Source organism: Cnephaeus nilssonii (genome assembly GCF_951640355.1).
Source record: "Cnephaeus nilssonii genome assembly, chromosome: 16".
Classification (NCBI taxonomy): Eukaryota; Metazoa; Chordata; class Mammalia; order Chiroptera; family Vespertilionidae; genus Cnephaeus; species Cnephaeus nilssonii.
This window is the reverse complement of record NC_137087.1, coordinates 20,447,325-20,461,006: the sequence shown is the minus strand read 5'-3', so window position 1 is coordinate 20,461,006 and position 13,682 is coordinate 20,447,325. Positions and strand designations below refer to the sequence as shown.

General features: G+C 56.7%; 1 protein-coding gene across 5 annotated transcripts in view; it reads left to right on the top strand.

The window, feature by feature from the left end:
- Positions 1-267: 267 nt before the first annotated feature.
- The window catches only part of ADAMTS14 (ADAM metallopeptidase with thrombospondin type 1 motif 14), a 78,036-nt gene continuing 64,621 nt past the window's right edge, over positions 268-13,682 (top strand). For 3 of the 5 annotated variants that reach the window (XM_079793535.1, XM_079793534.1, XM_079793532.1), the window contains exons 1-2: positions 268-479; positions 2,115-2,545. In XM_079793535.1, coding sequence (XP_079649661.1) covers positions 398-479; positions 2,115-2,545 — 513 coding nt within the window. In that variant the 5' untranslated portion in view covers positions 268-397. The remainder of the gene's footprint in view (positions 480-2,114; positions 2,546-13,682) is intronic. The other 2 variants (XM_079793536.1, XM_079793533.1) reach the window with 1 other exon arrangement.

The window sequence follows — 13,682 nt, the reverse complement described above, 5'->3', positions numbered from 1 at the left end:
CCCGCCCCCGAGCGCTGCGCCCCCCGCTCCGACCAGCGCCCGGCCCCGCCCCGCCGAGTGCCCACCCCCGGACCGCCCCGCCGCCCCCTCGCCCGCTCCCGCGCGTCCCAGAGCCTCACGGCGCGGGAGAACCGGCCGGCAGTTGGCACCGGGGGCGGTGGCACGTTGGCTGCATCGTTCTCCCGCCGCCAGCCTCGGGCGCCCGGAGCCAGCTGTCCAGGCGGCGGCGCCGTGCCGGGGACCGGGAGCGGGAGGGCGGGAGGCGACGAGGCTGGAGGAGGCGGCGGCAGAGGCCGGCCGGTCGGCGCTCCAGCAGCCCAGGGCGCGACCTAGCCGCGTCCGCAACCCGGAGCGCGGGGCTCCGGCGCCCGCCCGGCCCGCGTTCCCGCGCGGCCACATGGCTCCGCTCCGCGCGCTGCTCTCCTGCCTGCTGCCCCTGCACTGTGCGCTCTGCGCCGCCGCGGGCAGCCGGACCCCAGGTGCGTGCGGGGCGGGCGCGTAGGGTCTGGGGTGCACGCGGGTCAGGGTGACACGACATTGCCAGAGGGGCTGGCCGAGCAGCGTCCTAGCGGGTCGGAGGCGGTGCGCACACTGGGCTAAGCTCTGTTTTCTTCCCCTGGGCACCGATGCTGTCCTGTGATTTCTCTAACTTTCTGGCACCAGTTTGGGAGAGACAGCCTAGGAGAGGATTTGGGAATATGGATTCTCTTCTTAGGGGTTGTACATCATTCTCTTTGTCGCTGTGTTTGTTTTTTTTCTCTCTGTCACACTCTCTCTCTCCTGTGTTTTTCTTTTTCAGTGTCTTCTCTCTCCAACTTGTATGCATGTGTGCACATGTGTGTACATGTATGCAAGTGTCTGTCACACACATAGAATCAGGCTGGCAGGTGGTTACCCTACACCCCAGTGGACACACCTGCGCAGAAACACACATCCCTCCCTCGCCCCAGCATTGTCACGCTCTGTGCAGAAACCACGTCACACACAGACCAAACACACTCCACCCTCACCTGGCAATGTGGGGTGCCCTCCTGGTGGCTCTGAACATTGAGAGGCAGCTCCCATAATTTCCAGGCAGGGTGGCTGCTTGTGTGTGAGCTCTGTTCATGTGCTGAATGGATCCCTCTAGCTGAGGTCTTGGGGCTCCTGTGCTGGGATGGGTAAACCAGAGGAGAGCCGGCCGTGGGGGGATTTCCAGGACACACCATTTTCCAGATTTTATCAGTGCTGTGAAGGGGGCTGGGGAGGCAGGAGATAGAGCCGTGTGGAAATGAAAATTCCTCCCAAGCCCGGATCCATGAATCACCAGGCCTGTGAGCCAGGGAGCTGTCATTCCTGCCTGGCCTGGCTTGGGCTCAGGGAGGGCTGTGTGAGGACGGGGCCACTGGCATGCAGCCTGGAGCAGGGGGCCATGACCTCACACTTAATTCAGTCCCAGTGGGCAGGTCACCCTGTGCGTCTTTTTTTATTTTTGAAGATCTATACTTACCCGGCTTGGGGCTGGGCCATGAAGAAATCTCGGCAGCCACTGTGCTGCTTAAAAAAGTTTTCTTTCTAAACATGGAAAAATATAGAACTTGTATTCCCTCCCTTCCCTCTCCAGCTCCTCCTTTCTCCTTGACGCGTGCCCAGGATCCCCTGGGTTTCTAGGTGTGTTTGTTTTGCCAGCTGCGTTCAAGGAGCTTGGTGAGGAGGGCCCTACCCCAGGCTGGTCTGGTGACTTCAGCACATTGGGAATGTTTGGGCAGACCCTGTCTTTGCCCTGGGGGCTTTGGGGGGGGGAATTTCATTGCTTTCTGCAGTGCTCAGGGTTGGAAGGCTTGCTGCTGGAGTGACAGGACTCTGCTTGGCATTGTTTGTTTTCTTCTGCTAAGTTGAAAAGGACCTGGGGACTCCCGGAAACAATTTATGTCCACAAAGCACCCGAACACCATTCATCCCAGGGCTCAGAGATCCGGGGGCTCAGGAAGCAAGAGATAAGAAAGGGGTGAACTTGGGCTCGGGGTCCCTTCCAGGTGACACTCAGAGCTGCAGATGGCTCCCCGCCCAGTGGGGTCTGGCTTTCCCTGACCGTGGCACAGCCTGCACTGAAGTAACTCCCTGTTTGCCTCCAGCAGAGCGGCCCCTCTCCAGAAGGCTCGGTGACTATGGTGTGACCGTGCCCCGCAGCACAGATTTCCGGGGACGCTTCCTCTCCCATGTGGTGTCCGGCCCAGCAGCAGCCTCTACAGGGAGTGCGTCAGAGGACAGGCCACCTGCACCACCCTCACACGCCGGTCACCCGCGGGTGGCCCGCAGCCCCCAGCGCCCCAGAGGAGCCACTCCACAGCCTGACCGGCTCTACTTCAATGTCACTGTTTTTGGGGAGGAATTGCACTTGCGCCTGCGGCCCAACCGGCGGCTGGTGGTACCCGGAGCCTCTGCAGAGTGGCAGGAGGACTTTCGGGAGCTCTTCCGACAGCCCTTGCAGCAAGAGTGTGTCTACACCGGGAGTGTCACAGGCATGCCAGGGGCAGCTGTTGCCATCAGCAACTGTGATGGATTGGTAAGGGACAAGCCTCTCCTCACGCTGCATTTTGCCCCTCTCCCCAGTCTCTGAGCCGGGCAGACCTGGCTTCCTCCTTAGCTCCCCTGTGTCTGGGGACTCCTGTGGGCAGGTTGTGTGGTCTGGACTGTGCTGCTTTCCAAAGAAAACCCCACATGCCCTGCTGGCAGCAGGTTTATGCTCTGCCAGGTGGATGGTGGCCCAGCTAGGATGATCCCTTATCCTGCTCATCCCCTCACCATCTTCAGACTGGACGGGCAGCCACAACTTAGCTTGCAGGGATCTCTGAGCCCAGACACACGCAGGGGTGAGGGAGGCGGGCTCTGCTGGGATTGATTCTTGGCTGTGCCACTTCCTAGCCACAAGGCTTTGGCTAAGGGACTTGCCTTCCCTGTGGTTCGTCCCCGTGTGAAAAGTGCGGGCTTATTCGTTCTGCACATGCTTATTGCGTGTGCCCCGTAGGCCCAGCTCTGTCTAGGCCCTGGGGCTACAGGGGGCCTGAGGCAGACACGGTCCCTGCTGTCATGGAGCGGACCTGCTGGTGATGATCACATGACCTGCCTTCCTGGGCAGCACGGTTGGTGCTCGCACCTGCCTGGCTAGTGGTCCAGCCTCTGTCGGTGTTGGTGGCTGTTATTGCTACTGCTACGTCCCCCGCTAACTCTGGTCCCTGAAGCCAGCCTGCTCTTTCTGCCCGCTCCGCTCTGTGAGCTCCCTTTCTTAGGCCCTGCTCCCTCCTCCCAAACATCACTGCAAACCAAAAGCCATGAGTGGCTGCTCTCTTTCTCACCCTCAATTCCTGCTGCATCTTGGTCCCCTCACTGCTCCTTCCTCAGTGTGCCAGGCCCTCCTGAGCCTGTGTGGCAGCCTCAGAGCAGTGGGCATTCTTTGCGTGGTTTCTACTTGGTCAGGTATGAGCTGATGTGTCCCAGGAAAGGACCCACGTGCCCCTTTGCCCTTCAGCTTTAAGAGAGGGATGAGTCCTATGGGGGGATGGGAAAGGGGGTTTTCCCTTATTGGCAAGGCTGGTGGGAGCTTCTCACCACCTTCCCATCCTTCAGAGGGACCTTCCTGCTGAATGGCTGCCTCTGTCTAGGCCAGTGCTTCTCAATCTTTCTTTCATCCCCCCCGCCCTCCCAAAGAGCCTTCTTAGGCATTTTTCCTAATCGCCACCCCCATGGAATTTTAATACCATAGATAAACTGAATATATGTTTATAAACTGTATGTATATCCGCGCTTTACATATAACGGCTAATTTTTTTTTTTGCCTTTCAAAGAACCAGATTTTGCCCATTGAAGGTGTTAGGGCCTCCCTTGAGAGGCTTAGTCTAAGCAGCAGTTGGTTCTCAAAGTTGAGCGTGTGCTAGAATCACCTGGAACGCGAGGGTTCTGCGGAGCAGGCTTTGAGAAACCCAGGATGTAAGGACAGCTGCAGAAGGCTAAGACCTTGTCCTGATGCCAGGGTGAGCCTTGGCTGCCGGCCCGCCCTGGCGCAGCAATTCTGTGCAGCAGGAGCCCTCAGTCAGCCTGCTGGCTAGCGCTGTGCTGTGGCCACAAATTTTGGTTGAAAATCCAAGGTGACGTTTGGAATCACCCAGGAATGCAGGGTCCGCGCAGAGGGAGAGACAGAAAGCGCCGGTGCACACCGGTGGCTTGGCTGAAGGACATGTGAACTCCTTCTAAGGCCATCGGCCACGTAGGCGGTCAGCTGTGCAGTGACAGGCTAGGTCTCCCCCTGGTTTGACTGCTGCCATACATGTATACCGGGGACCACGGCCATCAGTGGATGGTCATCACCATTAATAAAGTGACTGTCCACCCCCGTAGCCCCCTGAAAACTCCCCTGTCATTGAACTAGTTCAGCAGCCCATTGATAAGTGGTCACTGACTGTTAGATGATGCAGGGATCCTTCGGGACCCCGACCCAGCACCCATGAAGCAAGGTCACGTGGCCACGGGCTGTGGTGCACAGTGACGAGCTGCACTCTGGTTGTTGAGGGTGGGAGGCTGCTCGGGGGGCCGGGGGCCAGGCATTGCTCAGCCGGTGTGGCTGACTTTGGGTGGCCTCTGAGTAAACGTTCTCATGCGCTGTGTGACCTGGGCAGGTCACTCTCCATCTCTGGGCTTCACTCTTCTCATTTGTCAAAAGAGGGTCTGATGCTCCCTGGCAGGTGGAACTCGATTCATTGTGACATTTGCAGAAGCTGGGTCAGGTCTCAGAGGCTGTCCAGTGAGGGGCTTCTGGAGGCCTGCACTGCAGTGGAACTGGGGCCTGCCTGGTCCCCCTGCCCTTGGTCGGGGTAGAAATGGACCTCACAGGGCTGAGCCTCAGGCTGGGCCTCTGCTTGTGCCCTTGACTGTCTCCAGAGGCCAGTCCCTCAGTCTGAATCCCGGGGCCTCCCCATCCAGGTTCCTGAGGGGCCACACCCAGCACAGAGGCCTCCCCAGAGGAGAGATTTCCTCACTTCTAGCCCATTCCAGAAACCTGCTCTGTGAGGGCAAGGGACTGTTGACCGTGTTCCAGCCGAGCCACCTTTGGACTCAGAAGGCTACTGGGCAGCATTTCAATGATAAGACTTAACTCTGGGTCTTCATGTGGTTTCTGGATTTTAACCCCTTTTCTTCAACATCTCAAATGCCAAAGTCATTCATTCCAAAGAAAATATGAACTGAGCTCTGGCCATGAGCAAGGCCCACAGGGAGAGGAAGGGAAATGAAAGTGACACAAATAATAACAGTAGCAGGAATGAGTCCTTCCTACGGCTCAGGCACAGCGTGCATTCCGCCCCAGCACACGTACTGTCATGTGCATTCATGAACTGCACCCGTGGGGTAGATGAGGAAACAGCCATGGGGAGGAGATCTGACGATAACGCGGACAGCTCCCAGTAGCATAGGACTTTACAGTGTGCAAGGCCCTTCGGTCATATGCACTGTGTAGGCAGATACTGTTATTACCCTGCTTTGCACAGCGTCAGGTCCCTGCCCTCAAGGAATTTGGGTGCCAAGCAATGGGGACCCCATAAGTAGAGTCAACATTACCTTGATGGTTTTTCAGAACACAGTGGGGTGGGAACTCAGTAAATGGGAGTGATTATGACCTGAGGTGTCAGAGAAGGTGGTATTTGAACTGGGCCTTGGAGGATGAGTAGAAGTTTGCTGGGTCCAAAGGGTAAGTCAGGCATTGCGGGCAGAGGAAAGAGCTTGAGCACGTGAGTGAGGCTGGATGAGGCTGGGAGGGGATCCGGGAAGACACTCTGGGCAGCTGGGCCTTGGTCTGACCGTGAGGAGGCCAGAATGGGAGAGGTGGGCCAGGGCAGGGATATGGCAGCCTGCTACCTGAGAGGAATTTGGGCGGGGAGTTGGGGGATATGGCTGTGTGAGCCTGGGCCTGCTGCCTTCCTTCTCTGGGCCTCACCTGCCTCCTGGGTATATGGCAGAGGCGGAAATGGGTGAGCTCAGAGCCCCTTCCTGCTCCGGCATTGGCACTTGGTGACAGGGGGCAGGCCTTGCCAGAGGAGCTTGGAGCCCGGCCCTTTAAACGCATAGTTGACTCCTCCCTTCCTGGTGGGTCCTGGGGCGTGCTCTGTGCCAGGCCTGGGCTGGGCTGTTGGGGCAGAGAGGAAAGACACCAGTCCTGAGCTTGGCCCTCACAGCCGAGCCAACGTGCCAGTTGTAAGATGGTCCGATCAAAGCCTTCTTGCCAGCCTTGCAGCCATTTGGCATCTTAGCTGCTCTGGTGAGAGGCACTGTGTCTAAACTGGTGGCTCGATCTTTATTTTAACTGGAACCTGCAATGGGGGGCTGGGACCATCACCCCCTTCCAATTCTGCTGCCATCCATAGAGTCACTCACCATTGGGCACCTGGGGCAGCCACTGAGGGGATTCTGTGCACTGCGGTTAGTTCGCAGTGGGTACGCTACCTTATTTCCCACCTGCAATGGGTACTCTACCTTATTTCCCACCTGCCCTTCCGGAGGGCCTGGTGTCACAGCTGGGGAGGGGGGCTGGGAGGATCCAGACTTAGGGAGCTGGGACCCTGTCCTGGCTGAGTTTGTAGGCTAATGGGGACCCAGATATAAAGCCAACAAATTAAAATTCTGTGAGCCAGTAGCAGGAGGACCCATTTGTTTTGGTTAGGGCATCCAGGAAGACTCCCCAGAGGAGAGGACTTTGGCTCAAGACTTTAAACACTGTAAAGCCCTAGTTGGTTTGGCTCAGTGGATAGAATGTCGGACTGTGGGCTGAAGGGTCCCGGGTTCGATTCCGGTCAAGGGCACGTACCTCGGTTACAGGCTCCTCCCCGGCTCGGGCCTTGGCCTTGGTCAGGGCATGTGCAGGAGGCAACCAAATCGATGTGTTTATCTCACATCGATATTTCTCTCTATCTTTCCCTCTCCCTTCCACTCTCTCTAAAAGTTAATGGGAAAATATCCTCGGGTGAGGATTAAAAATAAATGAATAAATAAACAAGGAAGAAAGTGTGGGGCGCCTGGCCAGCAGAGAGAACAACTGACCGAGACAAGCTTGAGGAAGTTTGGTAGGATGAAAGAAGGGATGTGGGGAGACCAAGTCCTACTGCAGTGTTCCTTCTGGGAGTGGGGGTGGCTGTCTGACGCTAGGGTTCCAATTAAGAATGTGCCCAGGCAACAGCAGCAGCCTGTACCCTTCAGAGCCTCCGCTGGGGAGCCTGACCAGTTATCGCAGCAGTTCTCCCCATGCTCCCGTGACCCCCGACCTCTGAGGGCCTGTGGGCAGGACCCTGGCTGGGGGCCAGGTGCATAACGACCCTCTGCTAGTGGTTGTGCCTCTGAATTCCTGGGAGGAATATGGAGGCCAGGGGTCGGGGCCAGGTCTTGTGGGTCCTATAGGGCCGTGGTCGGCAAACTGCGGCTCGCGAGCCACATTCGGTTCTTTGGCCCCTTGAGTGTGGCTCTTCCACAAAATACCACGGCCTGGGCGAGTCTATTTTGAAGAAGTGGCATTAGAAGAAGTTTAAGTTTAAAAGATTTGGCTCTCAAAAGAAATTTCAATCGTTGTGCTGTTGATATTTGGCTCTGTTGACTAATGAGTTTGCCAACTACTGCTATTGGGGTTCTGAGGTACAGGAATGGGGTGGGCAGAGTGGGGTCCCTGTTTCTTTGTGGGGCCTTGTGCTCACTGTGTCCATCTAGAACCTGGGTCCTGGGCCTTGCTGCCCTGCACTGGGGTGATGAGGGCTTGGCCGTGCTGCCTCTGTGGGTCACGGGACTGGTGCGGAAGTAGCCGCACGCGTAAGGTTTGTCACCATCTGGTTTCATTTTCCACCCTATGCAGATGGTGCATTTAAAAAAAAATCCTCACCCGAAGATATGTTTTTAGGGAGAGGGAGGGAGGGAGGGAGAGAGAGAGAGAGAGAGAGAGAGAGAGAGAGAGAGAGAGAGAGAGAAGAGAGAAACATCAATATCAGAGAAACAGCAATTGGTTACCTCCAGTATGTGCCCCGACCAGGGATAGAACCCACTGCAACCTAGGTGTGAGCCCTGACTGAGAAACGAACCTGCCACCTTTTGCTATACAGGACGACGCTCCAACCAACCGAGCCCCCTGGCCAGGGCTGCAGATGGTGCACTCTTAACGAGTTGCTCTAAGTAGGCCCCTGGCAGACAGTGTGGGGAGAGGGCCAGGGAGGCTGAGTCCCAGCCCTTCTTCTTGCCTCTGTCTAATATTGTACAAGTCACAGAAGCTCTCTGAGCTCCGTCCTTTAATTTAAAAATGGGATTACAATGAGGGGGAGTTGGGATTGTTAGCTAAAACGGTCAGGGGTATTTTTATGGGGTGACGAAATGCTCTAAAATTGATTGTGGTGGTGGTTGCACAACTCTATGCATATAACTGAAAGCCATTGAATCTACACTTTAAATGCGTGAACTGTATGGTATGTGAATTATATCTCAATGAAACTGTTATAAAAGGTGCCTGGTCCATACAAAGGCCAATGGCAGGCATTGTTAGTAGTAATTAAGAGGCTACACAGTCTAGGGTGGAAGGAAGTGTGGGGTCTCTGCTCTGATACAGACTAGCTGTGTGGCCTTGAATAAGTTTCTAAATCTCTCTGCTTAGATTCCTCATCTGTACAGAGAGGAGAAGTGCAATCAACTCTAAGGCTGCTCAGAGGATTAAATAAGATAATATAAAAAGTGAAAGGCCTGGTACCTGGGGATTGTTATGAATAGTAACATTTATTACTTCTTCACAGTAACGAACGCAGTAATTGTAGTTCTTGTGAGAGCCCTGGCACTGTAGCAGCACGTAGATGACCAGTGTTCTTGTGGGCATCTGAGGCTGCCTGTGGGCCCGGGCTGGCCAGGCCTGTTTCCTCCGTGGCAGCAGCTTTCTCTGAGGAAGGGGGCATATCGTGCTGGCTCAGTGCACAGGACTGTGACTTTTACAACGGGGCTGTAAGACCCCAGGTGCCTTCCGGGACAGGAAGGGGGTGGGATGTGGGGGTGGGAGGGGGTACTGAGAGGTGCTAAGTGGAGCATTCCCTTAACCATCTGTGGGTCCCTGCCTAGATGCAGGCGTAGACTTTGACTCGGTCCCTCTCTCCCTGGACTCCAGAAGCCCACAGTTGAAAGAGAAGGCCAACGCACAGTAGAGAGTGTGCCACAAGGCAGCCCACACTAAACTTGAGTGTTTTGTGGAAATGCAGGGAAGCATAAGGCACTCAGTGGGCGGCGTGGAGGTGAGTGCTGAGAAGGGAGGCGCTTCCTGAGAAGGAAGGCTTCCTAGGGGAGGGGGCATTTGGGCTGGGTTTTTAAGCATCCGTAGGAGTTTTTAAAGCCAAGGTAGGCTCTATAAGCATCCTGCAGGAAAGGAAACCTGATGTCTTCACAGGATTCAAGGAATGGCAAGTCATCCCAGCCCTCCCGGGATGAAAACGCGGGGTGGGAAATCCCTGCCTCCCGTGGCTTAGCCGTGCCCCGTGGCTTAGCCGTGCCCCGTGGCTTAGCCGTGCCCCGTGGCCACAGGGAGCACAGGTTTGTAAGCCGGAGTCACGTTAGCATTTGGGGAGGGATCGTTCCCATGGCATGCTCGCGCGGCAGCTCTGCCTGCCTGTGGCTCCTTGGTGTCCTGGTGCCAACCCTGTCCTCGCTCTGGCGGCTGCTCCTTGCTGGCACGGGAGTGAGCGGGCTGTCCTGGCAGCTCCTTCGGAAGCCCGGCTCCGTCCTGCTGCCCGGCCCTGCCCCTGGGGAAGTGGAGTGTGAGGCCTGGAGTTTCACCTCGCTGTCCTGTCCCCATACACCTTGGACGGCAGGCCGCTTGCACTCACACGTCTGTGCTGAGAACCCTGGGAGGGGGCGGGGGTGTCTGGCCCCACGTTGGTGTAGGCCTCACCTCCTACTCCACCTGCACCTCCAGCCTCTGCCCCAGCCAGGCTAGAGCGTTCATGCCTTGCTTTGTGGCCCCTCAGACTCTGTTCATTCTGTTTTCACCCCCCGTGGTGCCTTCCCCTTCTCTGCTTGATGCACCCCCCCATTGTGGCCATTAGTTCTCAGAAATCAGAGACTGTGTCTGACATTTCGCACGTCTCTGAGTGCGGAGCACAGGACTGGGCCATGGGCTACGGGAGGTCTTGACTTCAGATGCCTCCAGGAGGAGGGAACGCAGGAGAAAGAGAAGAGGGTCAGTTACCAGCAGGGGAGGTGGGATTGTGCAAATTGGAGAGGACGGTGCCCTCTCGAAAGGGAGTGGCGTTTTGGTGGTGAAAATCTTTGAGTGTTTTAAGGAGAAATCAGAAATACGGATTTTTAAGAAAGTGGTCTGTTCTTTACGCAGAGTGTTCTGTTTTCTAACACGGCAGGGCTGCTCGCCAGAGGCCAGGGGCTGCCCATGGAAGGCAGTGTGTGCGGGGGATGAGAGCGTGGCCCCTGGAACCAGCCGCCTGGGTTGAGATCCGAGCGCTGCCCTTTACATGCTGTGTGGCCTTGGACAGTTTCCAGATCTCTCTGTGCCTCAATTTCCTCATCCGTAAAGTGGGGATTATAATAGTAGTCACTTCATAGAACTGTCACGTGTAAAGGGCTTAGCTCAGTACTCGATCAACACAGCAGCGTCAGCATTGCCTTTGAACGGTGTGGATTTACTGGTGGAGTCGGCTGCGTCTGAGGGGATGGGTGGCGGGAAAGAAGAAGAGTCAAGAGCACTTACAGTGCTGCCACGGTGCCTAGATAAGTATGGAAACTGAGGCAGAGCCCATGGCGGGTCGCTTCCAGACCCCTGGTCGCCCAGTCCAGTGCTCGTCTTGCTTCCAGAAGGCCCCACGCCGCCGGGGCCTGTCTGAGTGGACGGCTGGGTTTCCAGTCCTCGAGGTGGTGTGATCCAGCAGCTTCAGCTCCCCAGTCTCCCTACAGCTGTGTCTTGCTGGAATAATAACTTATTTATGATATGGAATAGAAGCCAGACATCACCTCACTGCCTCTCCTCTGAGCAGAGCCAGACTCCCATTCCAGCAAGGGCTGGTCCGGGGGCACTTTCTGTTTTTCTTCCCTGGCACCTTGGGGCTGGCTGGAGCGCTGAGTGTGGGGGGGGCTGCCCTTGCCTCCCATCTGCGTCCCAGTGTCCGTGTGGCAGAGGCCCAGGGTGCCCCCCCCGCCCCCGTGAGGGCCCAGGGGGTCTCTGCATTCCTGGACCCTACACTGGGAAGTTCCCAAGCCACCTGCCAGGCCCAGCATTCCATGTTCAGCATGTGGGCCTTGCTCAGCCTTCAAAGGCCACAATAGTCATAGGAATACTTGCAGGCCCCGGCAGCTCCACGGAGCTCCTCGTCCGCACAAACAATCCTTGTGTTATGATAACCTCCGGGGGCGCATCCCAGCTCAGCGTCATTTCCACGTAACCCCGACTTTGGCCTGAGTGCACACAGCTGGGCTGGAAGTGGCTGTGGAGGCCTCTCGGTCCCCTCTTCGCTCTCCAGACCAGAAAGCCGAGGCTCAGGGAAGGGAAGGGACTCGCCCAGGGTCGTGCAGTAGGCGATTGTCAGGGCCGATGGAGTCTGGTGCCTGACTCCCAGTCCAGTGCTCCCCCCACCCCTCCTCCAGCCCCCCATTCCACGTGACCTCTCTCAAGTCAGTGGGAAAAGACGAGTAAATATGAATAGTGACGCAAGGTCCTCAGCCTTGTGATGGCCATGATGCGGTGGCCTGGCAACAGCTTGACAGCATGCGTGTGAAAGAGACTGGTCCAGGGGATTGCCCTGTGGGGGTGCCCTGGGAGTCCTGGGCCTGGGTCCCAGGTGGAGGTGTTTACAGGTTCCCACTGTGAGGGTCATTGTTTTCCTAAAACTGGGAAGCCAGCTAAGAAAAAACCAATGTCAACAACCCCGTTAGCGGGGATCTGAAGCTCAAAAGGAACCTGGTGTTTCTCAGCCCCAAGTCAGCACCGCCGGTGTTTTATCCATTTTCAGCCTCCTGCAGGGCAGTGGGCTGCTGTGTGTACACACTGCTTGTCATGGAACATTACAAACCCCGCAGTCCCGTTTTCTTCTGCAACCTCTCTGAACAGGCCCCTTTGAGAGAAACCTCCGAAGGTGGGAGCGTTCGTCAGGACACGCTTGGCTGAATGCACACCCTGTTCCCACGGGCCGCTGGGAGCCCTTTGTCCGCTTCTGCTTCTAAGCCAACCAAACACTTATGCCTTTGATCTCCCAGAAAACACCCGCACCCCCAAGCCACCCCGGCCCACAGGAGAGGTTCATTTCCGCCCCTCGAGGCTGGCGGCAGCTCACACTCCGCATTAGCTCCTCCAGCCCAAAGAGGCCTTGTGTTACGCAGCCCCGCAGGCTGCTGGCCCGGTGCGTTGAGTGCTTAATACTTCGTCACCTCATAACTCACGGCCCCTGGATGGGGAGGCTCTAGGTGAAGCGCGGTCCCCTAAGCCGTAGGGCCGTAGCCCAGGGGCGTTTGTCTTGGAGGTTTGGAGCCAGGGATGCTTGTTGAATGTGTTTTATTCCGAAGCTGGTCACATGGCGGGGATCAGTACTTGTCCTCCTAAAGCTTGTGTCTGCAGGAGGGATAGACAGACATACCCACCTGAGAACTCCTGGGGGCACGGAGGAGGGAGAGATGATGGGGTGGCATTTGAGCTGGGCTGGAAGGGCATTCCTGGCAGAGCTCTCAGCAGGGGCAAAGGCTGGGGCCATGTGGACACCTGTGGTTCAGAACAGGTCCCTGAGCTGCTGGTGTGTGTGTGGGGGGAAGCACGGGGGCATGGGGGTTGTTGCTATTGATTCCAAAAGACAAAGAAACAGGGCTTGATGGGAATAACAAGTGCCAGGTGGTCCCAACCACCCTGCTGTCTCCCCAGGTGATGGGCATGGCCTCCCTAACTGATCTCCCCCTTCCATCCTTTCAACTCTTCACCCAGACCCCCCCTAATACTCCCTGGGAGCAGCTCCGTTGGGCCCTGGAGTTGTTCCTCCTGCTGGTCCTCCTGCGACCTCCTCTGCTCCTCCCTCCCTGCTCCCGATGCCCTTGCTGGGACACCCCTCCCCAGACACTGCCAGCACCGGCCCCTCATCTTCCTCAGGCCTTTGCTCAGATGTCCCCTTCTTAGTACATCATCCCTGACTCACTTATTTAAAATGTCAACCCCCGTTTTCTCCTCTCCTTGATTTTTCTCCACGGCTATTTCCATGTGGTGTGCCATATTTTTACCTAGTTCCCCCCTTGAGGTGAGGAGGAATTTTTGGCTGTGTCCTCAGCACCTAGAACAGGGCCTGCTCAGTGCATATCTGATGAATGAATGAATGAATGAATGAATGAGTAGATAAATAGTTGCAGACAGAGCTTAGGAGAGGTAAACTTGCAGAGATGTGCGTGAACACGTAAAGTGAGCCGAGGACTCTGGGAATGGCCGGAGTGGCTGGCATGTGGGCATTGTGTTGTTACTAACTGAGGGCTCGGCACAGACAAGCTTTGATGAAGTGTCTGAGTTCTAACACGTCTGGAAAATATGCTACTGTGCTGGGCCCTGAGCAGGAGTAAGGACAGGGGCTGCCTCATTTGATGGCGATTCCCAGCTCCCCCGGGGCTCCTCCCACTGTGCGGAGGATGTGGCGGCGCCCAAAGGGGATGTGTGTAGAGCTGGCCTTGGC